Here is a 25,991-nt window from a genome sequence, read left to right as displayed (position 1 = left end):
AAATCTCAGTATCCCTAATCTTGGATGCATTCGAGCTAGGTTGGGGGGCTTACCTTGAGCACCTCAGGACTCAAGGTCTGTGGTCCCTGGAGGAGCTCTCCTTGCACATAAATGTCAGAGAGCTCAGAGTGGTCCACCTAGCGTGCCAGGTGTTTTTACCCCAGATTGCAGGCAAGGTTGTGCAAGTTCTTATGGACAACATGGCAGCCATGTTTTACATCACCAGGCAGAGAGGTGCACACTTTTCCCCACTCTGGTAAGAGGTTATTCGCTTGTGGGAATATGTGTGATGCACTCGATCCATCTCGAAGCTTCTCACCTTCTGGGAGCCCAGAACAATCTGGCAAATCACCTCAGCAGATTTTTCTCCTCTCACTATGAGTGGTTCCTTTGCCTTGATATAGCCAGGATCATCTTCCAGCGGTGAGGGACTCCCCTCATAGACATGTTCACAATCAAGCAAAACAGGAAGAGACAGCAATTTTGCTCTCTGTGTAGGTGCAGCCCAGGCTTGCTCACAAATGCCTTCCCTGCTCCCCTGGACAAAGCATCTGTTCTGTGCATTTCCTCCCATTCCTCTCGTGCATAAAGTCTTACTCAAAGTCAAGTGGGACAAAGCAAAGGTTATTCTCATAGCCTCAGCGTGGCCACACCAGCCCTGGTTCAGCACGTTATTGGACCTGTCAGTAGTGACCCCATTGCCACGCCCTCCCCTTCCAGACCTGATCTCACAAGATCACGGCCGATTGCTCCACCCAAACCTCAAGGCCCTCCACCTGACCACATGGAAGTTCCATGGTTGAGCTGGCTGTTCGGAGCAAGTCCACCAGGTATTGCTAGGTAGTAGGAAACCATCTACTAGAGTGACTTACCTTGCCAGGTGGAAGTGTTTTTCCGTGTGGTCGTCCCAACGAGGCCTCTCACCCACTAGGTCTGTGCTGGAGTATCTGGTTCATCTGAAACAACAGGGCCTAGCCACTTCGTCGATTAAGGTACACCTAGCAGCCTTTTCCACCTTCCACCCTCCGGTGGATGGTAGGTCTGTCTTTTTGCATGAAATGTCGATACGCTTCCTCAAGGGTTAGAGAGACTTTACTCTCAAATTTGTGAACTCATTCCCCCGTGGGACCTAAACCTGGTCCTATCAAGGCTCACGGGTCCTCCCTTTGAGCTGCTGCTATTGTGCCCTTTGTCGTATCAATCATGAAAGGCCGGCTTCCTGGTATCGATTACCTCGGCCAGGAGGCTCTCAGAGATCAGGGCCCTTACATCACAACCCCTGTATATGGTGTTCTTTAAGGACAAGGTACAACTTTGCCCCCACTCCGCATTCCTCCCGAAGGTAGTTTTGCAGTTTCATCGTAATTAGGCTATTTTTCTGCCAGTTTTCTTCCCAAAACTGTATAAGAATGTGGAGGAGCAGCATCTTCACATCTGGCCTTCTACATAGAAAGGACCACGCCATTCCATAAATCCACACAGCTCTTTGTGGCAGTAGCAGACAGGATGAGAGGCCTACTAGTTTCAGCCCAGAGAATTTAATCCTGGATCACTTCCTGCATTTGCACGTGCTATTAATAGGCAGGTTTCATCACCTGCCATCTTGACTGCTCATTTGACGAGAGCTCAGGCTTCATCAGCAGGGTTTCTGGCCCAGGTCCTGATCCAGGACATTTGCAGGGCAGCGACGTGGTCATCGGTACATACTTTCTCCTCCCACTATGCCATCACCCAGCAGGCTAGAGATGATGCCAGATTTGGCAGAGCAGTGTTGCAAACCACATGTCCATGAACTCTGAACCCACCTCCTTGGGTACCACTTGGGAGTCACCTAACGTGGAAAGGACATGAGCAAGCACTCAAAGAAGAAAAAACAACTACTGACCTTTCCATAACTTGTTCTTCGAGATGTGTTGCTCATGACCCACCCTCCTTCCCCTCCGTCGGAGTTAGCTGGCAAGAAGGAACTGAGAAGTTGCAGACTGGCTGAGCCCCTTATACCGGCACATGAGTGCACACCACTAGAGGGCACTAGAGCCAGCCTGACAGATACCACTCTGGCAACTATGCATGCAGTATGCACACACCAAAGGTGGAATGGACATGAGCAATACATCTCGAAGAACAAGTTACGGAAAGGTTAGTAACTGTTATGTCAATGGATGCACAGACATGACCTACTTACTTACTGGGAAGGTTCCATTATCACTGCCTATGGTGTACCTATTCTGTGGCCAGATCTTTCTTCCAGGCTGTTGCAGATGCATACTTTTTAAAGCCAGAAGGGACTATTGTGATTATCTAGTCTGACTCCTGCAAAACTCAGGCCAAAAAGCCTCACCGCCAAATTTCTGCATCAAGTCCATAACTTTTGATTGAGCTAGAGCATATCTTTTAGAAAACTATCCAGTCTTAAAATCTGTCAAGCTGAGACTTTCACCAACACTAAATATTTTTTAAAATAGCACCCCTAACTTAAACCCTTCCTTCCTCCATAAGATCGCTATTTAGTTCGGATTGTAAAGGATGGTGAGGGAAATGGACTGTAATATATTTAATTATAATTGCAATAAGTCCCCAATGCTAAGTGAGTTAGCAAGGAAAATACTGCTTCAACAAAAGTACCAGAGAAGCAAGACGTCTTTCCATTTCAATCTTAGCCATCATCTCCGCTTTCGCTCTCTGCTCTGGGGTAAGGTATTTTTCAACTTTAATCTGTGAAGACAAAGAGACTCAGCTCAGGTTTTCCTCTGGGTAGGTTCTTTCACAGAATTTTTAGAAAAACATCATAATATGGGCTAGCATGCTTATTTCTTTGTATCGCTGCTCTCTGTATCTAAGTAATACTCCTCAAAATGTTCACTCTCTTGTGAATATTCAGTACAGATTTCTCTGCACATAGCCATGCTCTAAACTAATAAAACATAAGCTCTTCCCATTTTTTCTCCTGTAGATTGTGTTTTGTGTGTTATGCATCTGGGTTTTATGGTACTGGAATGGAGGGGATTGGAACATCTCCCTCAACTAATCAATCTATCTAAAACCACACTACTAACATTACTCCCTTCCTTGTATCCCTTCACTGACTCCTTTATTTCCTGTAGATTCAAGCTCCCTGTCTCCTCACCTTCAAGGTTTTGTATTACTTTGCCTCCAGTTATAGAGCAACGCTTAAGTTAAACATTAAAAGGCTCAAGTTCTGTTCTAGGTCTAGAACCCATGGACTCCTAGTACATTCTACATTTGGCAAAAATACCACCACTAGTGTGTACGTCACACAAAACAAGGTGATGGCATGTGTGTTTCCAGGACTGACATGATGTAGAGGAATGCATGAATCTGAAATGAAAGAGGATCCTGCAACCAAATCTCATTTTGGGAGAGAAGACAGAGAGAAAAAGTATAGATCAGATGAATAGCGTAGCGTGTGCCAAGAATTCTGTGATGATTCATAACTTGCTAATTAAATTTAGAGGTACTATGCTATCTATGCTTTGACACCAAAATGATAGACACTAACACCTGCAAAAACTGCCTATTTGGGATAAATTCAGACACTGTACAGAAGGCAGATGATTGCCTATGAAGAGATCACATTGAAAAAACAAATGTGTGAAACTACATAAGAGACGCTTACTCTAAGTCCCATCACAGTCCATCCATAGTTACCATCTGATGGCTGTTCAATGATGTATATGAAACAAAGTTGTGATCTCAGTCCAGTTTCTAGTGGCTAGGTATCCACTTCAAAATTAACACCCTTACTGATCACTACTGCATGGGGGGCGGGGGGGACGACTCACAGATGAACAGAGAAACTAAACCATGCTCTGACTGCCACAGAAGTGTTCCCTCCAGGTCATGGTTGAGGCACAATGTCTGGGCAGGGTAACTGTATGAGTCTACTGTCCATGCCATGCTGGACATGGTCTATGGATAAACAGAAGGCTTTGTTTTCCAGAGATGTTAGTCAAGCATCTTTACAAGCACCAAATTTAACTTCAAAGATTTTTGCAAATTTCTTTCCACTCTACAGACAGAATTATTCAGAATCTTCCCCCAAAACCTGGAAAATCCAAGGTAATGCAGAGTACAAAAAAGGGTGAATGTGTACATGGACACATCAGTTTTATGGCTACTTTCTGTATACTGACATAATGGCTTGAAATGATGGAGAACCAGAGAACTAAGTCTGCACAAGCGTATAAAAGGGAATGATTTATTTTTCAAATACCTCTGAATCCTGGACAGTGAGAGCTCGCTCTGGTATCTCATCATCTGTCAGAGCTGGCTCCCAGACCTCCTCCTGGAGTTCGAGCTGTTCCACGATTTCTTGGATCCTCAGGTTCCTTTCCTTTACACGGGCAATCTCCTGCTCCTTCTGTCGAGCGACGGTGTCAAACTCCTTATTAAAGGCAGTTTTCACTTTGTAAATGATGTCCTGAAATACCACACAAGAAAATGGAAACACTGCAAGGGTCACATCCGTCTTGACTGGACACCACTCACCAACAAGTCAGAAGACAGAAAACCAAGTGTGTCTGTGTGTGCCTGTGTGTGTAAACTACCACACCTCCTTCATAATAACCCTAAATGCAAAATTCTAGTTGTATTAAGCATGCAAATGCTAACTGAGATGGGAAAAATGGCAGGCAGAGCTAAAACTTATTTCTTCTGATTTCTTAGAACTAATCCATGCCTTTTCTGATCCTCAATACCATCTGGCAAAGCTGCTGTTGTAAATAACACACTGTCAAAAACAGATTAAGAAAATTAGGCAAACATTGGTTTCTAACCTGTGATGAGAGACTATTATAAGACATACACACAAAGCAGCAGAGTTTAGGATGTGTGGGTAATCTTAATTTTATTTCCTGCTTTTGAGTGCTGTAGTCTGCAAACTTAAAATTGCTTCTGAATGGAACAGCATTATATACAGGAGCTCCTCATTTAAAGTCATTCCGGTTAATGTTGTTTCGTTGTTACGTTGCTGATCAATTGTGGAACATGCTCATTTAAAGTTGTGCAGTGCTCCCTTCTAAAGTCCTTTAGCAGCCACCTGCTTTGTCCACTGCTTGCCGGAAGAGCAGCCCGTTGCAGCGAGCTGGTGCGTGGTTGGAACCAGGGTGGGCCGGCAGCCCCACTGTCAGCTCCCCGCTCCCCTAAATTCCTTGTGCAGCAGCTGCTCAGCAGGCAATCAGTTGCTAGCTGTTCAGCTATCCCTCCCCCCACTGCCATGTGCTGCTCCTGCCCTCTGCCTTGGAGCTGCTCCCCAAGACTCCTGCTTGCTGTGGGGGGGGGGGGGAAGGGGAAGAAGAAGGGTGCTAATGGCAGAGTATCCCCCTCCCCCCTGCTCCTGCACCCCACTTACCCCATCTTCCATAGAGCATGGGGGACACATGGACAGAGATCTAATTAACAAGGCAGTGTACTTCTGACCCCACGCTTCATACTTAAAGGGAAAATGCACATTTCTATTTCTCAAACACACACAGGGTGGGTGTCTCTGTCTGCCCTCCCTCCTTTCCTTCTGCCTTGTAGAGTGTGAGTGTTAAAATTTCCCTGGAACCTAACCCCCTCATTTACATTACGTCTTATGGAGGAATTGGATTCGCTTAACATCGTTTTGCTTAAAGTCGCATTTTTCAGGAACAGAACTACAACATTAAGTGAGGAGTTCCTGTAGTACATATTTATGCACATAAAGTACCAATGAAATTAGGAAGTGTTTCAAGTGTATGAAACAAAGCAGAGGCCAAATAATGATTTTTAAAAGCCTGTATTCTAAGTGGAACTGGATTATTAAGAAGAAAAATATGCATCTTTCCTATTATGCCTATTATACTAGAATGAAACAATCAGTGGTTGAATTAGGCTATTCAAAATGCATGTTTCAAGATACCTAGCCACATACAATTTGTGTGTAACGATAAATATTTTTGTTCATAATCGTCTAACCATTTCTGGTATAATCAGTAACAAACCTGTGTGGCAGATAAGATACAATTCAATTGGTTAGTCTCTAAGGTGCCACAAGTACTCCTTTTCTTTTTGCGAATACAGACTAACACGGCTGTTACTCTGAAACCTGTCATTATGCAAGGCACTGCATTTAGCCGTATGGAGTGGAAATCTATCAACTGCATGAAAAAACTTGTACAGATACAGACAGACATCATCTTCCTTTCCAAATGCAAACAGATGGACATCGTACCAAAAGGACTGAAGGTAAAAAATCCATTACAATCTACCTACCATACAGACTATGCTGACAGCTTGTGCCACACGCTCTCAAAGAAACTGCGGAATCACCTGATCAACATCCTCTACAGCAAACAGGGAAAGATTAAGAATGAGCTCTCAAAAATGGATACTCTCATAAAAAACCAACCTTCCACACAAGCTTCCTCGTGGCTGGATTTTATTAAAACTAGACAAGCCATTTACAACGCACACTTTGCTTCTCTACAAAAGAAAAAGGACACTAAACTTTCTAAACTACTACATGCTACAAGGGGCCACAGCAATGGTTCCCTCAACCCACCTAGCAATATTGTTAACCTATCCAACTATACTCTCAGCCCAGCAGAAGCAGCTGTTCTATCTCGGGGCCTCTCCTTCTGCCCCTCCACCCCCACGAACATGATACAGTTCTGTGGTGACCTAGAATCCTATTTTCGACGTCTCCGACTCAAGGAATATTTCCAAAATACCTCTGAACAGCATACTAATCCACAGAGTTCTCCCTACCAACACTACAGAAAGAGGGATTCTAGGTGGACTCCTCCGGAAGGTCGAAACAGCAGACTGGACTTCTACATAGAGTGCTTCCGCCGACGTGCACGGGCTGAAATTGTGGAAAAGCAGCATCACTTGCCCCATAACCTCAGCCATGCGGAACGCAATGCCATCCACAGCCTCAGAAACAACTCTGACATCATAATCAAAAAGGCTGATAAAGGAGGTGCTGTTGTCATCATGAATAGGTCGGAATATGAACAAGAGGCTGCTCGGCAGCTCTCCAACACGAGTTTCTACAAGCCATTACCCTCTGATCCCACTGAGAGTTACCAAAAGCAACTACAGCATTTGCTCAAGAAACTTCCTGAAAAAGCACAAGATCAAATCCGCACAGACACACCCCTGGAACCCCGACCTGGGATATTCTATCTACTACCCAAGATCCATAAACCTGGAAATCCTGGGCGCCCCATCATCTCAGGCATTGGCACCCTGACAGCAGGATTGTCTGGCTATGTAGACTCCCTCCTCAGGCCCTACGCTACCAGCACTCCCAGCTACCTTCGAGACACCACTGACTTCCTGAGGAAACTTCAATCCATCGGTGATCTTCCTGATAACACCATCCTGGCCACTATGGATGTAGAAGCCCTCTACACCAACATTCCACACAAAGATGGACTACAAGCCGTCAAGAACACTATCCCCGATAATGTCACGGCTAACCTGGTGGCTGAACTTTGTGACTTTGTCCTTACCCATAACTACTTCACATTTGGGGACAATGTATACCTTCAGATCAGCGGCACTGCTATGGGAACCCGCATGGCCCCACAGTATGCCAACATTTTTATGGCTGATTTAGAACAACGCTTCCTCAGCTCTCGTCCCCTAAAGCCCCTACTCTACTTGCGCTATATTGATGACATCTTCATCATCTGGACCCATGGAAAAGAAGCCCCTGAGGAATTCCACCATGATTTCAACAATTTCCATCCCACCACCAACCTCAGCCTGGTCCAGTCCACACAAGAGATCCACTTCCTGGACACTACCGTGCTAATAAACAATGGTCACATAAACACCACCCTATACCGGAAACCTACTGACCGCTATTCCTACCTGCATGCCTCCAGCTTTCACCCTGACCACACCACACGATCCATCGTCTACAGCCAAGCTCTGCGATACAACCGCATTTGCTCCAACCCCTCAAACAGAGACAAACACCTACAAGATCTCTGTCAAGCTTTCTTACAACTACAATACCCACCTGCAGAAGTAAAGAAACAGATTGATAGAGCCAGAAGAGTTCCCAGAAGTTACCTACTACAGGACAGGCCTAACAAAGAAAATAACAGAACGCCACTAGCCGTCACCTTCAGCCCCCAACTAAAACCCCTCCAACGCATTATTAAGGATCTACAACCTATCCTAAAGGATGACCCAACACTCTCACAAATCTTGGGAGACAGGCCAGTCCTTGCCTACAGACAGCCCCGCAACCTGAAGCAAATACTCACCAACAACCACATACCACACAACAGAACCACTAACCCAGGAACTTATCCTTGCAACAAAGCCCGTTGCCAATTGTGCCCACATATCTATTCAGGGGACACCATCACAGGGCCTAATAACATCAGCCACACTATCAGAGGCTCGTTCACCTGCACATCCACCAATGTGATATATGCCATCATGTGCCAGCAATGCCCCTCTGCCATGTACATTGGTCAAACTGGACAGTCTCTATGTAAAAGAATAAATGGACACAAATCAGATGTCAAGAATTATAACATTCATAAACCAGTCGGAGAACACTTCAATCTCTCTGGTCACGCAATCACAGACATGAAGGTCGCTATCTTAAAACAAAAAAACTTCAAATCCAGACTCCAGCGAGAAACTGCTGAATTGGAATTCATTTGCAAATTGGATACTATTAATTTAGGCTTAAATAGAGACTGGGAGTGGCTAAGTCATTATGCAAGGTAGCCTGTTTCCTCTTGTTTTTCCCTACCCCCCCCCCCCAGATGTTCTGGTTTAACTTGGATTTAAACTTGAAGAGTGGTCAGTTTGGATGAGCTATTACCAGCAGGAGAGTGAGTTTGTGTGTGTATGGGGGTGGGGGGGGATGTGAGAAAACCTGGATTTGTGCAGGAAATAGCCCAACTTGATTGTCATGCACATTGTGTAAAGAGTTGTTACTTTGGATGGGCTATCACCAGCAGGAGAGTGAATTTGTGTGGGGGGGTGGAGGGTGAGAAAACCTGGATTTGTGCTGGAAATGGCCCACCTGATGATCACTTTAGATAAGCTATTACCAGCAGGACAGTGGGGTGGGATGAGGTATTGTTTCATATTCTCTGTGTATATATAAAGCCTGCTGCAGTTTCCACGATATGCATCTGAAGAAGTGAGCTGTAGCTCACGAAAGCTTATGCTCTAATAAATTGGTTAGTCTCTAAGGTGCCACAAGTACTCCTTTTCTTTTTGCGAATACAGACTAACACGGCTGTTACTCTGAAACCTGTCAGAAAGAGAAGGTTACTTACCCTGTGCAGTAACTGAGGTTCTTTGAGATGGATGTCTCTGTGGGTGCTTCACTTCAGGTGTTGGTGCGTCCCTATGCCTTTGATCGGAGAATTTCAGCAGCAGTGTCCGTCCGGGTCACACATGCGTTGTCCCCATCTCACAGCGCTGTCAGCACCTATCTAGCATGTGCTAACCAACCACCCTCAGTTCCTTTTCTTCTGTAGAGTCTGGAAATTGAACTCCAACATGGAGGGGAGGTAGTGGAGCACTCACATGGACATGGACATCCATCTTGAAGAACTTCAGTTACTGAACAAGGTGAGTAACATTCTCTTCTTCTTTGAGGCATATCTCTGTGGGTGCTCCACTTCAAGTGACTATTGAGCAGTACCCCACATTGGATGGAAGGGGCTTCAGAGTTGCCTGTATACGTGATGATAACACTGCAAGACCTAGGAATGCATCCGATCTTGAACGCTGGTCGATTACAAAACACTGTGCCAACGTGTGTGTGGAAGCCCAAGTGGCTGCTCTAAATACGTCTATGATTGGTACGTTGTTTAGAAAGGTCACTGAAGTTGAAAGGTATCTGGTAGGGTGAGTTCTGATCTCTGAAGGGGATTGCAGATTCTTTTGTTGATAACAGAGGTGGACGCACCCAGAGATCAATTTGGAGAGCTGTAAGAACGTTATGTAGTGGAAATGAAAAGCCTTGGAAATTTTCTGAAAAGGTTCTGTCGAGGTAGAATGCTAGTGTGCACCCGATGTCTAGAGTATGTAGTACTGAGTCCTGCATGTTCCCATGAGGTTTGGAGAAGAATGAGGGAAGATGGACTGGCTGATTTATGTAGAAGCAGGAAGATACTTTAGGTAGAAATTTTGGGTGGGGTCTTAGTGTGACCTTGTCCTTGAAAAAGATGGTGTAAAGTCGGTGTGTCATGAGGGCCCATAACTCGCCCACTCGGTGGGCTGATGTGATAGCCAATGAAAACACCACCTTCATCAATAGATGCATCTGAGAGCATGTTGCTAAGGGTCTTAATGGGGGTCCGGTGAGGCAGCATAGCACTAAGTTCAAACCCAAAGGTGGAGTAGGTACACGCACTTCGGGGTAAAAGTTCTTGATACCTGTAAGGAAATGTTTGGTGATCAGATTGACAGGACATTGATATTTGCCTATCTTGTGGCGAAAAGCATTAATAGCCTGCGAGATGTACCTTGATTGAGCTAATGGAGTGTCCAGATGTCTTTGGTCCTAAAATATAGTCCAATACCAAGGGTAGGGGTGCAGAAATGGCACTAATTTGTTTATTCTGGCACCATATGTGGAATATTTTCCATTTGTGAAGGTAAGTATTGCATGTGGTTGTCCTTCTACTGTTTAGTAATATGTCTTTAACTTGTTCCGAACATGCCAGTTCATCATGATGGAACCATATAGGAGCCATACTCTGAGATGAAGTCTCTCCAGGTATGGGTGGTGAACTCGTCCAGCATCCTGTGATAGAAGGTTTGGCAGAGGTGGAAGGGTGTGTGATGCGTATACCATCATCTGCAATAGGTACGAGTACCAAGTCTGTCTGGGCCACATTGGGGTTATCAATATGTTTTTGGCCTCATTGGTACATATTTTGTGTATCACCCTTGATAACAGAGAGATCGGGGGAATGCGTATCACAAGGGTGCTGAGGAGGAAGGCATCCCTCAAGGATTGGGGCCCCAAACCTGCTCTTGAGCAGAATTGTGGGCATTTGTAGTTCTGGGATGTTGTGAAGAGGTCGATGGATGGGTGACCCCAGTGTTTGAAGAATATGTTTCTTCAACCACAGGACCACATTGTTTAGTTCCCATTCATGATCCTGGGAAAATTCTCTGCTCAGTGTATCTGCTGTAGTATTTTGACGACCTGGAAAGTATGAGGCTGAGATTCTGACATTGTGCCGGATGCACAATAGTTTCATACCTTCGGTGCATAGGGAGTGCGAATGGCCTCTCCCTGTCGGTTTATATAAAACATGCAGGCAATGTTGTCTGTCATTATCTGTATTGTGACAAAGTCAAGCTGGACAGCTGCAAAAGGGTCCTGGAAGGCTGATATGTTAGCCCTAGAATGTTAAAGGCCCTTTTTCCTACAAGCTGAGAAGGGGTTACCTCAGATCAATTAGGGACACCTGAATCCAATTAAGGGCTGCCTGAGGCCTTTAAAAACCCCTCCTCTGGGCAGAAAAAAGCGGGGAGAGAGAGAGAGACAAGCTATTGCCAGGCTAGTGTCAGCAGGGAAATAAGCTTCTCCAAGGTGACAGTTTGTGCTCCTTCCCATAGGGGAACAGCCAAACCTGAGTGCCTGCTATGGGAAGGACTGACAGCCCAGGGCAAGCAGCAGAACAACACCCTGCCCCAGCAAGGGGTCAGAGAAAGATATCCCCCTTTGTTTTTGTGTTTATAGGACTGTTTCCTTTTTGTTTCGTGAAGGATCGCCCCGTAGGCCAACCCTGGGACCTACCTTGAAAACACAGCCAAAGGAGCACAGAAGAGGGAAGGCAAACACTGCCCAGCATGGGACTGATTTACCCGAGACCCATCATCGCCAGAGTGGGAAGTGCCTTGGAGGTGCTTTGCCACAGTATATTCTCGTTCCTGATCAATGGCAAGAAATGCAAGCCTGCGTTGCGAACTGCATGCAATTCTAAGAGGTTTATGTGTTACAGAGTCTCGGAGGAAGACCACCTGCCCTGAATTGTGTGGTGTTGTAGATGGGCTCCCCAGCCTATCAAGGAGGCATTGGTTGTGATTATTATTGAAGGAGGAGTCTGGATAAAAGGGACTCCTGCGCACAAGTTGGTTTGCGTCCAGCCGTGTAGAGTCTGACTTTAATCGGCATTGCCAGGCGTCTGTTTAGGCTGTGTTTATGTGGTACATAGATGGTTCTTTGCCAGCCCTGAAGACAGCGCATGTGAAGATGCACATGTTGTACCAAGAATGTGGTTGCCACCATATGTCCTCATAGTTGGAGGCAGGTTCGGGCCAATATGTATGGACACTTCAGTGACGAAGAAATGAGGTTGGTTGGAGTGATGAACCTGTTTGTTGGTAACAATGCTCTGGCTTCCAGAGAGTCTACCTGGGCTTCAATGAAGTCTAACATCTGTATGGGGTTTAGAGTTGATTTTTGTATGCTTATCTGTAAACCCAGTCTCAGGAAGAGGTTGAGTGTCCTCTGAGTAATGTTAAGGGCGTCCAAGTGGGAGCTTTTAATAGATAATAGTCCAGATGGGAGAGTATTGTTACCTCTTGTTTGCGGAGATGTGCCACCGCGAGAATTTTGAAGAACACTCGCAGTGCTGTCAAGAGACTAGGCCCTGGTCTACACTACGAGTTTAGGTCGAATTTAGCAGCATTAGGTCGATTTAACCCTCCACCCGTCCACACGACCAAGCCTGTTTTGTCGACTTAAAGGGCTCTTAAAATTGATTTCTGAACTCCTCCCCGGTGGGGGGAGTAGCTCTAAAATCAACCTCGTGGGTTCGAATTTGGGGTAGTGTGGACACAATTCAATGGTGTTGGCCTCCGTGAGCTATCCCAGAGTGCTCCTTTGTGACCGCTCTGGAGAGCACTCTCAACTCAGATACACTGGCCAGGTAGACAGGAAAAGCCCCGGGAACTTTTGAATTTTATTTCCTGTTTGGCCAGTGTGGCAAGCTGATCAGCAAAGGTGACCATGCAGAGCTCATCAGCACAGCTGACCATGGAGTCCCTGAATCACAAAAGAGCTCCAGCATGAACTGAACAGGAGGTACTGAATCTGATCGCTGTATGGGGAGAAGAATCTGTGCAGGCAGAACTCCGTTCCAAAAGATGAAATGCCAATATATTTGCCAAAATCTCCAAGGGCATGATGGACAGAGGCTACAACAGGGACACACAGCAGTGCTGCGTGAAAGTTAAGGAGCTGAGGCAAGCCTACCGAAAAACAAAGGATGCAAACGGTCGCTCTGGATCAGAGCCCCATACATGCCGCTTCTATGATGAACTCCATGCAATTCTAGGGGGAGCCCCTACCACTTCTCCACCACTGTCTGTGGACTCCTGCAAGGGGGGAATCTCATGCAACAGGGATGAGGATTTTGTAGATGATGAGAAGGAGGAGGTTGAGGATAGCACACACCAGGCAAGCAGAGAATCCCTTCTTCCTGGCAGCCAGGAACTGTTCATCACCCTGGAGCCAATACCCTCCCAACCCTCCCAAGGTGGACTCCCAGACCATGAAGCCGGAGAAGGCACCTCTGGTGAGTGTATCTTTCTAAATATAATACAGGGTTTAAAAACAAGTGTGTTTAATGATTAGTTTGCCCTGAAGACTTGGGATGCATTTGCGGCCAGTATAGCTACTGGAAAAGTCTGTTAACATGTCTGGGAATGGAGCGGAAATCCTCCAGGGACATCTCCATGAAGCTCTTCTAGAGGTACTCTCTGTGTTAGCCTCAGGAGAGTGATATCATTCATGGTCACTGGTTGAAATACAGGAAATTTGTTTAAGGGGACATTCAGAGGTGCCCGTTCCTGCTGGGCTGTTTGCATTTGGCTGAAAAGAAATCATCCTTGCTGTTAGCCACGCGGTGGGGGGAGGCCCATTCATGCTGAGCTATTCGCGTTGGGCTGACAGGGATCTTCCCTGATACTAGCCATGCGGGGTGGTGGTGGTGTGTGAAGCGATCACCCCAGAGAATTGGAGGGTGGGGGTTGGGTTGTGCTGCACATTTACCCTAAAACCACAGCCCCTCCTTTTAAATGGCCAACTCAACAGGTTTTGCTTGGTATGGGAAAGGAGGGCACTGCTGTTTGAAACCGTTCCCACATGTTAAGAAGGGTGAAAAAGTCAAAACCCTTTGCCTTACCATGGCTGCCTGCAAGCCGAATTCTGTTGCCCAGCCGAGCATGTGTGATGTCTCACACCAAACCGGCAAGCACTCAATACAAGAGGCAAAATGTGACCTTGTACCAAAAGCACATGTGCTATGTAATATGAATTGCTTGATTAAGTGTGAAATAGTCTTTCCTTTGTTCTCTAAAATGTATCTTTTTAAATACTACTCTCCCTTTTTTTCCTCCCACAGCTGAAAATGTTTCTATGCTCCCCCTATCATCTCCGTCCCAGAGGCTAGCGCAGATTAGAAGGTGAAAAAAATGCACTTGCGATGAAAAATTCTCAGAGCTCATGTGGTCCTCCCGCACTGACAGAGCTCAGCAGAATGCGTGGAGGCAAACAATGGCAGAGTCCAGGAAAGCATTAAATGAACGCAATGAGAGGAGGCAGAAACGTGATGAAAGGAGGCAGGATGCAATGCTGAGTCTAATGGGGGAGCAAACTGACATGCTTAGGCGTCTGGTGGAGCTGCAGGAAAGGCAGCAGGAGCACAGACTGCCACTGCAGACCCTGTATAACTGCCTGCCCTCCTCCCCAAGTTCCATATCCTCCTCACCCAGACGCCCAAGAACGCTGGGGGGGAGGCTACAGGCACCCAGCCACTCTACCCCAGAGGATTGCCCAAGCAACAGAAGGCTGGCATTCAATAAGTTTTGAACTGTAGTGTGGCCTTGTCCTTCCCGCCTCCCCTCATCCACCACCCCACCTGGTGCTTTCCTCCTCACCCACCCCTCCCGGGCTACCTTGCAAGTTTTTCCCCTATTTGTGTGATGAATTAATAAAGAATGCATGATTTTGAAACAATAATGACTTTATTGCCTCTGAAAGAGGTGATTGAAGGAGGGAGGTTGGTTGGCTTACAGGGAAGTAAAGTCACCCAAGGGGGCGGGTTTTCATCACAGAGAAACAAACAGAACTGTCACACCGTAGCCTGGCCAGTCATGAAACTGGTTTCCAAAGCTTCTCTGAGGCGCAGGGGACCCAGCTCTTCTAATCACCTTGGTGTCTGGCTGCAAGTAATCGGCTGCCAGGCGATTTGCCTCAACCTTCCACCCCACCATAAACGTCTCCCCCTTACTCTCACAGATATTGTGGAGCACACAGCAAGCAGCAATAACAATGGGAATATTGGTTTCGCTGAGGTCGAACCTAGTCAGTAAACTGCGCCAGCGAGCTTTTAACGTCCAAATGCACATTCTAACACCATTCTGCATTTGCTCAGCCTATAGTTGAACTGCTCCTTACTACTGTCCAACGTGCCTGTGTATGGCTTCATGAGCCATGGCATTAAGGGGTAGGCTGGGTCCCCAAGGATAACTATAAGCATTTCAACATCCCCAACGGTTATTTTCTGGTCTGGGAATAAAGGCCCTTGCTACAGCTGTTCATACATACCGGAGTTTCTGAAGATTCAAGCATCATGCACCTTTCCCGGCCATCCCACATTGATGTCGGTGAAATGTCCTTTGTGATCCACCAGTGCTTGCAGCACCATTGAAAAGTACCCCTTGTGGTTTACGTACTGGCTGCCAAGGTGGTCCAGCCCCAAGATAGGGATATGCGTTCCATCTATCGCCCCACCACAGTTTGGAAATGTGCAGGTCATAGTGCATGGCTTTGCTGCAGTGGGGTTCCCTGAGTCACTACCCTTGATAGCAGCAGCTCAGTGATTGCGTTGGCTACTTGGATCACAGCCCCCACAGTAGATTTACCCACTCCAAATTGATTCCCGACTGACCAGTAGCTGTCTGGCGTTGCAAGCTTCCAGAGGGCTATCGCCACTCACTTCTCAACTGTGAGGGCTGCTCTCATCTTGGTATTCTTGTGCTTCAGGGCAGGGGAAAGCAAGTCACAAAGTTCTATGAAAGTGCCCTTACACATGCGAAAGTTTCACAGCCACTGGGAAACATCCCAGACCCGCAACACTATGCAGTCCCACCAGTCTGTGCTTGGTTTCAGAGTAGCAGCCGTGTCTCTAAGGTGCCACAAGTACTCCTTTTCTTTTTGCAGTCTGTGCTTGTTTCCCGGGCCCAGAATCAGCGTTCCACAGCATGAACCTGCCCCATTACCACCATGATGTCCAAATTGCCAGGGCCCATGCTTTGAGAGAAGTCTGTGTCCATGTCCTCATCACTATTGTGTTCGCGCTGTTGTCGCCTCCTCGCCTGCTTTTGCAGGTTCTGCACATACTGCAGGATAATGCGCGAGGTGTTTTCAATGCTCACAACAGCAGCAGTGAGCTGAGGGGGCTCCATGCTTGCCGTGGTATGGTGTCTGCAGGAGAGCAGAGTTGCAGTAGAAGTGGTGGATGACGACGGATGCCACAAGAATAGATATTTATACAGAACGACAAGAGGATCTGCAAGGTGGATTCATGGCACCAGGAGAGCATAGTTGCAGCGAAAGCGGTGGATGATGATGACAGTTAGCAGTCCTACTGCACTATCTGCTGTCAGCAGTATGGTGTCTGCATGGAAAAAAGGCACAAAACGATTGTCTGTCATTGCTTTCATGGAGGGAGGGGCAACTGACAACATGTGACAATGTTTTTGCCCCATCAGGCATTGGGAGCTCAACCCAGAATTCCAATGGGCAGCGGAGACCGCGGGAACTGTGGGATAGCTACCCACAGTGCAACGCTCCAAAAGTCGACGCTAGTCACGGTAGCGAGGACGCACTCCACCGACTTAATGCGCTTAGTGTGGACATACGCAATCAACTGTATAAAATGGATTTCTAAAAATCAACTTCTATAAGATTGACCTAATTCCGTAGTGTAGACATACCCTGAGAGGCAGAACTTTGTATTGGTATTGTTCTGTTCCCAGAGTAAACCTGAGAAACCTCTTGTGAGTGGGGTATATGGTAACATGGAAATAGGGGTCTTGGAGGTTGAGGGCTGAAAACCAGTCTCCCTGTTCCCGTGCTGGTATTATTGTTGCTAGTGTGACCATCTGGAACCGTTGGAGCTTTACAAATCTGTTGAGTTTTCTGAGGTCTATAGTAGTCCTCCATCCTCTGTTCTTCTTCTGGGTTAAGAAGTACTGGGAATAAAAGCCCTTCCCTCAGTGTTGAGATGGTACTGGTTCTATGGTGTCCAGATGTAATAGGTGGTTTACTTCCTGCCGTAGAAGTTGTTTGTGAGAGGGGTCCCTAAAGAGGGACTGGGGAGGGATGGAGATTAACTGTATCACATAGCCTTATGGATTATTTCTAGGACCCATTTGTCTGTGGTGATGGAAGTCCATGCCAAAGAGAAAGGGGTCAAATGGTGGCCAAAATGGGGGATGGACAATGACGTCAGCACTGGCGGGTGGAGGAGGTTGCTCGGACTCTCAACCAAACTCTCAAAATTGTTGTAAAGCAGAGGATGGTTGAGAAGCAGATGATTGAGGTGGATGTGGTCGACACCTCAAAGATCTCTGCCTCTGTTGCTGTGTCTTGTAGTGTATCTGTTGTTGAGTGTCTGGGGCATATCATGCATAGGCACTGACTCTGTGGGTGCTCTGGGGCTGGAGCACCCATGGGGAAAAATTGGTGGGTGCTCTGCACCACTGGCAGCTCCCACCCCATCCCAGTTCAACTCTGCTCTGCCTTCCCCTGAGCGCGCTGCTGCTCTGCTTCTCCCACTAGCTCCCAGCGCTTGCCATGCGAAACAGCTGTTTTGCGGCGGCAAGCGCTGGGAGGGAGGTGGGAGAAGGGGGAACGCAGTGCACTCCGGGAAGAGGTGGGGCCGGGGCGGGGATTTGGGGAAGGGGTCCAATAGGAGCAGGGAGGGGGCGGAGTTGGGGAGGGGACTTTGGGGAAGGGTTTGGGATGGGGGCAGGGCAGGGCAGAGGCAGAGCCAGGAGCAAGCACCCACCGGCACCTGCAAAAGTTGGCACCTATGATATCATGTGCTCTGGTAGGGATAATATCTACCCTTTTTTCTGTTCATTGCAGGTGTGTATATCCCCAATATGCAGAGAGATGCCCGAGAGTCCTTCAGGGTGTGGAGGGCTTCATCTCTCTTCGAGGCAAACAGTTTCTGGCCATCAAAGGGGCGGTCCTCCACTGTGGACTGTACTTCTTGGGCAAACAGGACAGGTGAAGCCACGATGCTCGGCACATAACAATGACTGTGGTCGCAGATCATGCCACTGCATCTGCCACATCTAGGGATGCCTACAGGACGGTTCTGGCCAGAAGCTGACCCTTAGTTAAAAAGGATTTGATTTGGTCCCTTTTCTCTTCTGGGATCTCATTAATAAATTCTGCAAGTTTGGAGTAGTTTACATGGTTGTCCTTTACCATTAATGCTGAGTAACTGGCAATTCGAAATTGCAGGGTTGCTGATGAGTAGGCCTTGTGGCCAAAAAGGTCTAGTTGTTTCCACTCCTTGTCATATGGGGTGAATCTATAATGTTATTGCTGCTTGAGTGGTTGACAACTGGAGAGTTTGGTGCTGGGTGGGAAAATAAAATGTCCATCCCTTTTGAGGGGACAAAATACTTTTTATCAGCTCTCTTGCAGGTAGGCAGCATTGTTGCCGGGGCGTGTCATATGGTTTTGGCTAGTTCCATGAGCGCATCGTTTATTGGAAGTGCTATTTTTGAAGCCAACAAGGTTTGCAGAATGTCTAGCAACTTATGTTGGGACTCTGGGATCTCCTCTAGAGGGATCTCTAGGCCATCTGCAACTCTCCTGAAGGGTTCTTGAAAGTGTTTGAAATCGTCCGCACCTGTGGGTGGTGGAGCATTATGGCCTCGACTGGGGAAGAGGAGGAAATACCGGCAGGTGGTGTCCTGTCCTGTCCTGTTCCAGGGCTTCCTCTTGTTCCTCAAAGCTTTCCCTCAATGGGCTCTAATGATGCACCCACAGAGGATGGTGGAGGAGAACTAATCCTTTCCCTGTAGGGGCTTGGGATATTGCCTCCTGTATGCAGCCCAGGGGTCCCAATAAGGCCAGGGTGTTGGGAACGGCCCAGGTGGAGGGATCCACAGGTGTCCATACCAGGTCTGGATGTCAGGTCTGGGATGAGGTCTCGGCCATACAGGTGACCCTATTGCGGTAGGTTGGACAGGAGAGGAGTGGTGCGATGAGAAAACACCCTGCTGCTCATTATCCTCCTCCTCGCAGGAAAATGGAGGGGCCAGTGGTGAAGCAGCTTGGCCTGCCTGGGATCGTGCATACCGAGGATATGTCAATGCCAAAGAGGCAGGGATTCAGGTGCTGATGATATAAGGAAGTCCTTGTGTTGCAGAAAATGGCATGCTGCTGATAGTTTTGGCACTGAAGTGTTCAGTTCCGACAGTGCTGTTGCAGCTGCAGACGCTGGACACCTGTGTGCTCTGCGTTGTCGGAACAGGTGGTGGTGCCCGGGGGAGAGTCTCAGTGCTGCGTCTTTTGGCAGTTCCATTGATACCGCAACGGAGGAGATGAGCTTTTGTTTGCCTCTTGACTCAGAGTCTGCAGGCTTGGATTTGTCAGATGTCACAGCACGGGCAGTACCAGAGGATTCTGGTGCTTCATAAGTACTCAGCTGTGGTGCAGTCAGTACTGAGGATAAAGAATGAGCCAGAGACTGCTTCTTTTTCAGTGGCACTTTCCAAGGAGAAGTTGCTGCTCTTTTCCTTGTTACTCTTTTTGAGGAATGAGCCTTCCTCTGAGAGGAGGGTGAAGTCTCTGGAGAATTCTGTCCAGAGAGCGTCTGCTGGCTGGGATCAGATGCCGGGCGCAGAATCTTTGCCATAAGGATAAGTTTTAGATGCAGGTCTCTGTCCTTCCTGGTGAGCCTTTACATTGCTGTAGTGAGAACACTTTTGTGGGATGTGTGTCTCACCTAAGCATCGCACACATAGAAAGTGACCGTCCAATACTGGGATTGGTTCCTGGCAAGAAAAGCAGCACTTGAAGCCCGGTGAATCAAAAATGGTTTGAACTATGACAGTTCAGCCCTCCGTGTGAGCACAAACTATGGTAAGGGTAAGAAATACATGAAATTTTTTTCGAGAAATATAATGGAGGAAGAAAAAGGGTAAGTATAGAATCATAGAAGACCAGGGTTGGAAGAGACCTCAGGAGACCATCCAGCTTCAAGCAGGATCAACACCAACGAAATCATCACAGCCAGGGCTTTATCAAACTGGGCCTTAAAAACCTCTAAGGATAGAGATTCCACTACCGCCCTAGGTAACGCATTCCAGTGCTTCACCACCCTCCTAGTGAAACAGTGTTTCCTAATATCCAACCTAGACCTCCCCCACTGCAACTTGAGATTATTGCTCCTTGTTCTGTCATCTGCCACCACTGAGAACAGCCGAGCTCCATCCTCTTTGGAACCCCCTTCAGGTAATTGAAGGCTGCTATCAAATCCCCCCCTAACTCTTCTCTTTCGCAGATTAAACAAGTCCAGTTCCCTCAGCCTCTCCTCGTAAGACATGTGCCCCAGCCTCCTGATCATTTTCGTTGCCCTCCGCTGGACTCTCTCCAATTTGTCCACATCCTTTCTGTAGTGGGGGACCCAAAACTGGACGCAATACTCCAGATGTGGCCTCACCAGTGCCGAATAGAGGGGAATAATCACTTCCCTTGATCTGCTGGCAATGCTAACTAGTAAACAAACAATTGCTCTAACTATTCTACACAGTAAATAAAGATATCAGCTATCACACTGCTGGGAGATTCATCTCAGGCCGATGATAGTTGAGAAAGAACTGAGGGGGGTCGGGTCATGGCTCTTCCCTGACCCCTCTCTAGTTTATCAACATCCTTCTTGAATTAAGGGCACCAGAATTGGACACAGTATTCCAGCAGCAGTTGCACCAGTGCCACAAACAGATAAAATAGCCTTTCTACTTCTACTTGAGATTCCTGTTTATGCATTGCAGGATCCCATGTGCTTTTTTGGCCACTGCATCACATTGGGAGCTCATGTTCAGCTGATTATCCACCACAACTTTCAAATCTTTTTCAGAGTCACTATTTCCCAGGATGGAGTCCTGCATCCTACAAGTATGGCCTGCATTCTTTGTTCTTATATATGTATATACATTTACATTTAGCTATATTAAAATGCATGTTTGCTTGCACCCAGTTTACAAAGAGATCCAGATCAATCTGAATCAATGACCCATAACTCTTTATTATTTACCACTCCTCCAAGATTTGTGTCATCTGCAACTTTATAATTGATTTTATGTTTTCTTCCAGGTCATTGATAAAAATGTTACATAGGATAGGGCCAAGAACTGACCCCTGTGGGGCTCCACCGGAAAAACATCTGATAATTTCCCCTTTACAATTACATTTTGAGACCTATCAGCTAAAGTTTTCTAAACAAAATGTCACGTGCTACCAAGTCAAAAGCCTTATAGAAATCTAAGTATATTACATGCACACGATTGCCTTTATCAACCAAACTTGTAATTTCATTAAAAAAAAACCCGCAAGTTTGACAGGATCTGTCATCTATAAACCCATGTTGATTTGGGTTAATTACATTACCCTCCTTTAATTTTTTATTAATCGAGTCCCATATTAGCCACTCCATTATCTTGCCCAGGATTGATGTCAGGCTGACAGGACTATAATTTCCCAGGTCATCCTGTTTATCCTTTTTAAAAACTTCACACACTAGCTTCCTTCCAGTCTTCTTGAACTTCCCTGGTGCTCCAAGACTGGTTGAAAAGAATCATTAATGGCCCAGCATGCTCCTCAGCCAGCTTTTTTAAAACTCGTGGATGCAAATTATCTGGACCTGCTGATCTTAAAACGCCTAACTTTAGTTGCTTCTGAGAGATACAGGCAAGTCGCATCATATGCGCATTTAACTTATGCGAATTCAACGTGCTTGGCAAAAAAAAAAGAAAAAAAAAGAAAAAGAATGATTCCGCCCACCATTCCACTCAATGAGCATATGCTCCAGAGCGAGCGTGAGATGGGAGACGTGAATCTGCTGTTCCCTCTTTTGGTCTCAGTTCCCGCATGCCTCTCTCAGCAGTGGAGTACAGGAGTAGACGGGAGAGCACTCAGGAGTCGATTTATCACGTCTAGACTAGATGCAATAAATCGATCCCCACTGGATCGATCACTGCCCACTGATCCGGTGGGTAGTGTAGACATAGTGTGAGCATCTTGCCGCGCTGAGTGGATTCTAGTGCAAGGGTTGGCAACCTTTGAGAAGTGGCATGCCAAGTCTTCATTAATTTAAGGTTTGGTGTGCCAATAATACATTTTACATTTACCTGGGCTGGTGGCCAGAACCCCAGACTGGCAGTGGGCTGAGCGGCGCCGGCAGCCAGGACTGCTCAGACCATTGCTGGCCCTGAGTTCCATTCATCCAGGCTGGCAGCGGGCTGAGCAGGGCTGGCAGCCGGGACCCTCCGCTACCGGTCTGGGGTTCTGTCTGCTGGCCCCTGCCAGCCGGGGTCCCGGCCGCTGGCCCGCTCAGCCCACTGCCAGCCCGGGGTTCCGTTCATCCAGGCTGGCAGCAGGCTGAGCGGGGCCGGCAGCCAGGACCCTGGCTGGCAGCAGAGTGCCGCCAAAGATCAGCTTGCGTGCCACCTTTGGCATGTGTGCCGCAGGTTGCCGACCCCTGCTGTACAGGGTTGTACAGTATACACAAAACCATGTACAGTATACTGTACTGTACTTTATGGGCGATTTAAGGGATTTTCAAGGGTAATTTTGACTATAGGCGATTTTCGCCTCTGGCGCTGACTTTAGAACCTAACCCCCGCGTAAGATGCGACTCGCCTGTACTAGTGGAATGGAAAGAGTGTTATCACCATGTGATGAGACTATATAATCTGTTTTTCCCCAAATACACAACAGAAATATTTATTGCACATTTCTATATTTTTGCATCATTATTGATAATTCTACCATTTCCATCTAGTAAGGTAACAATATAATTCATTGTCAGGATCTTTTTGTTCCTAATATATTTTAAAAACTCCTTCTCATTGTCCTTAACTCTGCTGGCCATAGATTTCAACTTGTGTCTCTTTGTTTCCCCTTATCAATGTTCTACAATTGCTAGCATATAATTTATATTCATTTCTATCAACTTCCCCTTTCTTCCATTTGTTATATATTCTATTTTAATTTTTTATAGCTACCTTCACTTCCCGTCTAAACCATAACCAGCAAAGCCTTCTTCCTCAGTTGTGGGATTGTGACTTTTTAGGCATCTAGTAAGGAGTTCTTAAATAACAGAGATATCTAGGGATTTAAACAAGGGTGGAGTAATGAGCTGGGAGGAAAAGGAAAACTTTCTTTCATTCAGCAGAAAAGTACATTGCTGAGAGAGTATCTAACAGCAACTCTGATTGGCTGAGAACCTGCACATGTGGTGGTATCAATGCAGAAACACAAATGTATGAAGAGGTCACCTGCAGTAATATGATCTGGTTAATCTTCTGCTCCCTAGTGTGCAGGTCCATTTGGTGGTATAAGATGGATGTGTCTCCCCCAAACTGAGCACTCAGGCTCCCAATCAGGGAACTGGAGGGGGCCTCATCAGTCGCAGGTTCTTCTTCCACCTTCTCCCCTTCCTCCTTAGGTGGTACAGCCTGAGGCTGAAACTCAACAATCTCCTTCCGAATCTGAATATCCAAAAACACAGCAGGTCATAGAATCATAGAATCATAGAATATCAGGGTTGGAAGGGACCCCAGAAGGTCATCTAGTCCAACCCCCTGCTCAAAGCAGGACCAATTCCCAGTTAAATCATCCCAGCCAGGGCTTTGTCAAGCCTGAAGTCAAGTCGATCAACTATATACATTATCTCAGAATCATTTGCGTAGAAAAGGCCCCTTAGTCCTTCCATTTATAGCTAATAGGATTCCAAAAAGTAATCAGTTCAAGAGGTCCAATTCTACAATTAACCCCTAGTTCTAGGATGTAGACAAAATGCTTAAAATTGAATATATTTTTGTACTAAAATAACCAATGCCATTTGTTTTAGTTTCTTCTTTAAGTTTTATCTGGGATACTAATGGAGCTTAGAAACAAACGCCTACCTGTTTAAGCATAGCTAAGACGTTCTTGAAGAAGGCCTGGAGTTAACATCTCTTCCTACTTTTTTGGGGAATTGGGAGGAGTGAGATTGTACCTTAAAATCAGCTGACTCGAACTTCTTTAACTGCAGGACCCTTTCCAAAGCTTCCAACTCTTCTTTACTACGTTCTTTCATTGGGTAATTTTTCACCTCATAGGCTGCATGGAAGCACTTGTAAAATGAGATAAAAAGACTAGAATAAAATTTCCCCAGTTAAAACAGCATTCAGTTCAGCTGTACTCCAAGTTGGTAAACAGTTACAGTGACTCGGCTTTATTGCTATGAATAACACCGAGGAGTAATCATGAGCAATATAAAATATTGGAGGGTCTTTAGAAGTTAAAAAAAATTGATTTAAAATGTCTTCAAAAAAAAAAAAATATAAACCCCCTCAAGAACCTGACCCTGTGCTCCTTACTCAGGGAGTTTTACTGGAATTAGAGTGCAGGATTGAGGCTTAGGTTTGCCCTATCCTCGGGATCTTCTGAGATCTTCCATTTATTTGTCCAGTCATTGTCCTTCTGTTTAATTTATAGGCTCAGCTGGGGTGGGATTTGCCTTTCTTTGTGTTTCTAGTAGTACTTAACAAATAATACAAATATAATAGCAGTTAGCCTTGGTAAATGCTAATCTACTTCAGAAGCTCCTTGTTCTAGCAAGCTGCACAAAGGAATTCTGTAACTAAGTGGAATTTCAGGGTTGCTTGTTTGCAAATCAACACCCAATGCTCCTCCAACTCAGAGCTGTGCAGTTCTGCAACCTCTGGGGGGAAAATATCTAAGGGTTTCTATGGAGAGCTGGGTAAAATTTTTCACATGAATAGTTATTCACTGAAAAATGCAGTTTTGGTTGACTCAAAATTATTTGGAAATTGTACCTGATCATTTTAGTTGAAAAAAAGTTTTTCAGAGCAACCTTTAGAAAAAATGAGTGAATAGATTAGTTGATTCATATAATACAAATTAAAAACAGAACAAGGAGCAAAAGTAAATGTTTCTGTATATGAATAGATGAAATACTATATTCTAGCACATTATTAGAACTGTATAACTAGATTCAATTTGAATCCACATCTCCTGCCTCATAGATGTGTAATCACTAGACTATACAGTCATTCTCAGGCCAAATGAATATTTAAACAATTATACAAAGTGGAACAGGTTCAACAGGAGAGACTGAGAGCAACCCACCCCAGTATAACCCACTCACCTGGCGGGAGGGAGCTCCAAGTTAAAGTTCCTGCTACAGAATGGGGATTCAAACCTGGGTCTCCCACATCCCAGGCAGGTGCTCTAGCTACTAGGCTAAAGATTAAAAGGGGGAAATGTATGCATACATGTTATCTGAAGCTGGCTCAGAACAGACTTTGTTGACAAATTCTAAACATTTTCAAAACAGAGTATTTTTCTTTGATTTTTTGGTTTTCTGGCTGAACTGAAAATATTCACCCAGCTCTGGTTGTATGTGTTTTGGGAAGCAGCAAGTTCTTTCCCACATGCTCTGCAAGCCCAAATTGTGGTAAGCTTCCTGCATACTTAACCTCAATACCTTTATGAGTCCCAAACTACAGGGGAAAGGTATGAAATAAAGTGACAGTAGAAGTTACCTTAATTGCACGACCTTTTATGGACATGGAGTCCCAGCATTCCTTTTTGATGACGTCACGCAGATAGCACTTGGCTAGATTCTCCATCTCAATCTCCTTCCTTATCTTTTGGGATTTTTTTCGGGGGCGGGGAGGGGGAG

The 25,991-nt window shown here is 46.1% G+C and overlaps 1 protein-coding gene across 5 annotated transcripts in view; it reads right to left on the bottom strand.

Annotated features, from left to right (window-relative positions):
- Positions 1-25,991, bottom strand: part of CFAP43 (cilia and flagella associated protein 43) — a 100,498-nt gene that overhangs the window by 23,810 nt on the left and 50,697 nt on the right. For all 5 annotated transcript variants that reach the window (XM_073354443.2, XM_073354439.2, XM_073354441.2 and 2 more), the window contains 5 exons: positions 25,852-25,956; positions 24,300-24,416; positions 23,578-23,790; positions 4,235-4,441; positions 2,626-2,715 (listed from right to left, as the gene is read on the bottom strand). In XM_073354443.2, coding sequence (XP_073210544.2) covers positions 2,626-2,715; positions 4,235-4,441; positions 23,578-23,790; positions 24,300-24,416; positions 25,852-25,956 — 732 coding nt within the window. The remainder of the gene's footprint in view (positions 1-2,625; positions 2,716-4,234; positions 4,442-23,577; positions 23,791-24,299; positions 24,417-25,851; positions 25,957-25,991) is intronic.

This window comes from Lepidochelys kempii, chromosome 7 (assembly GCF_965140285.1).
Source record: "Lepidochelys kempii isolate rLepKem1 chromosome 7, rLepKem1.hap1, whole genome shotgun sequence".
In the NCBI taxonomy this organism is placed as follows: domain Eukaryota; kingdom Metazoa; phylum Chordata; order Testudines; family Cheloniidae; genus Lepidochelys; species Lepidochelys kempii.
This window is presented reverse-complemented; position numbering and strand designations above follow the sequence as displayed.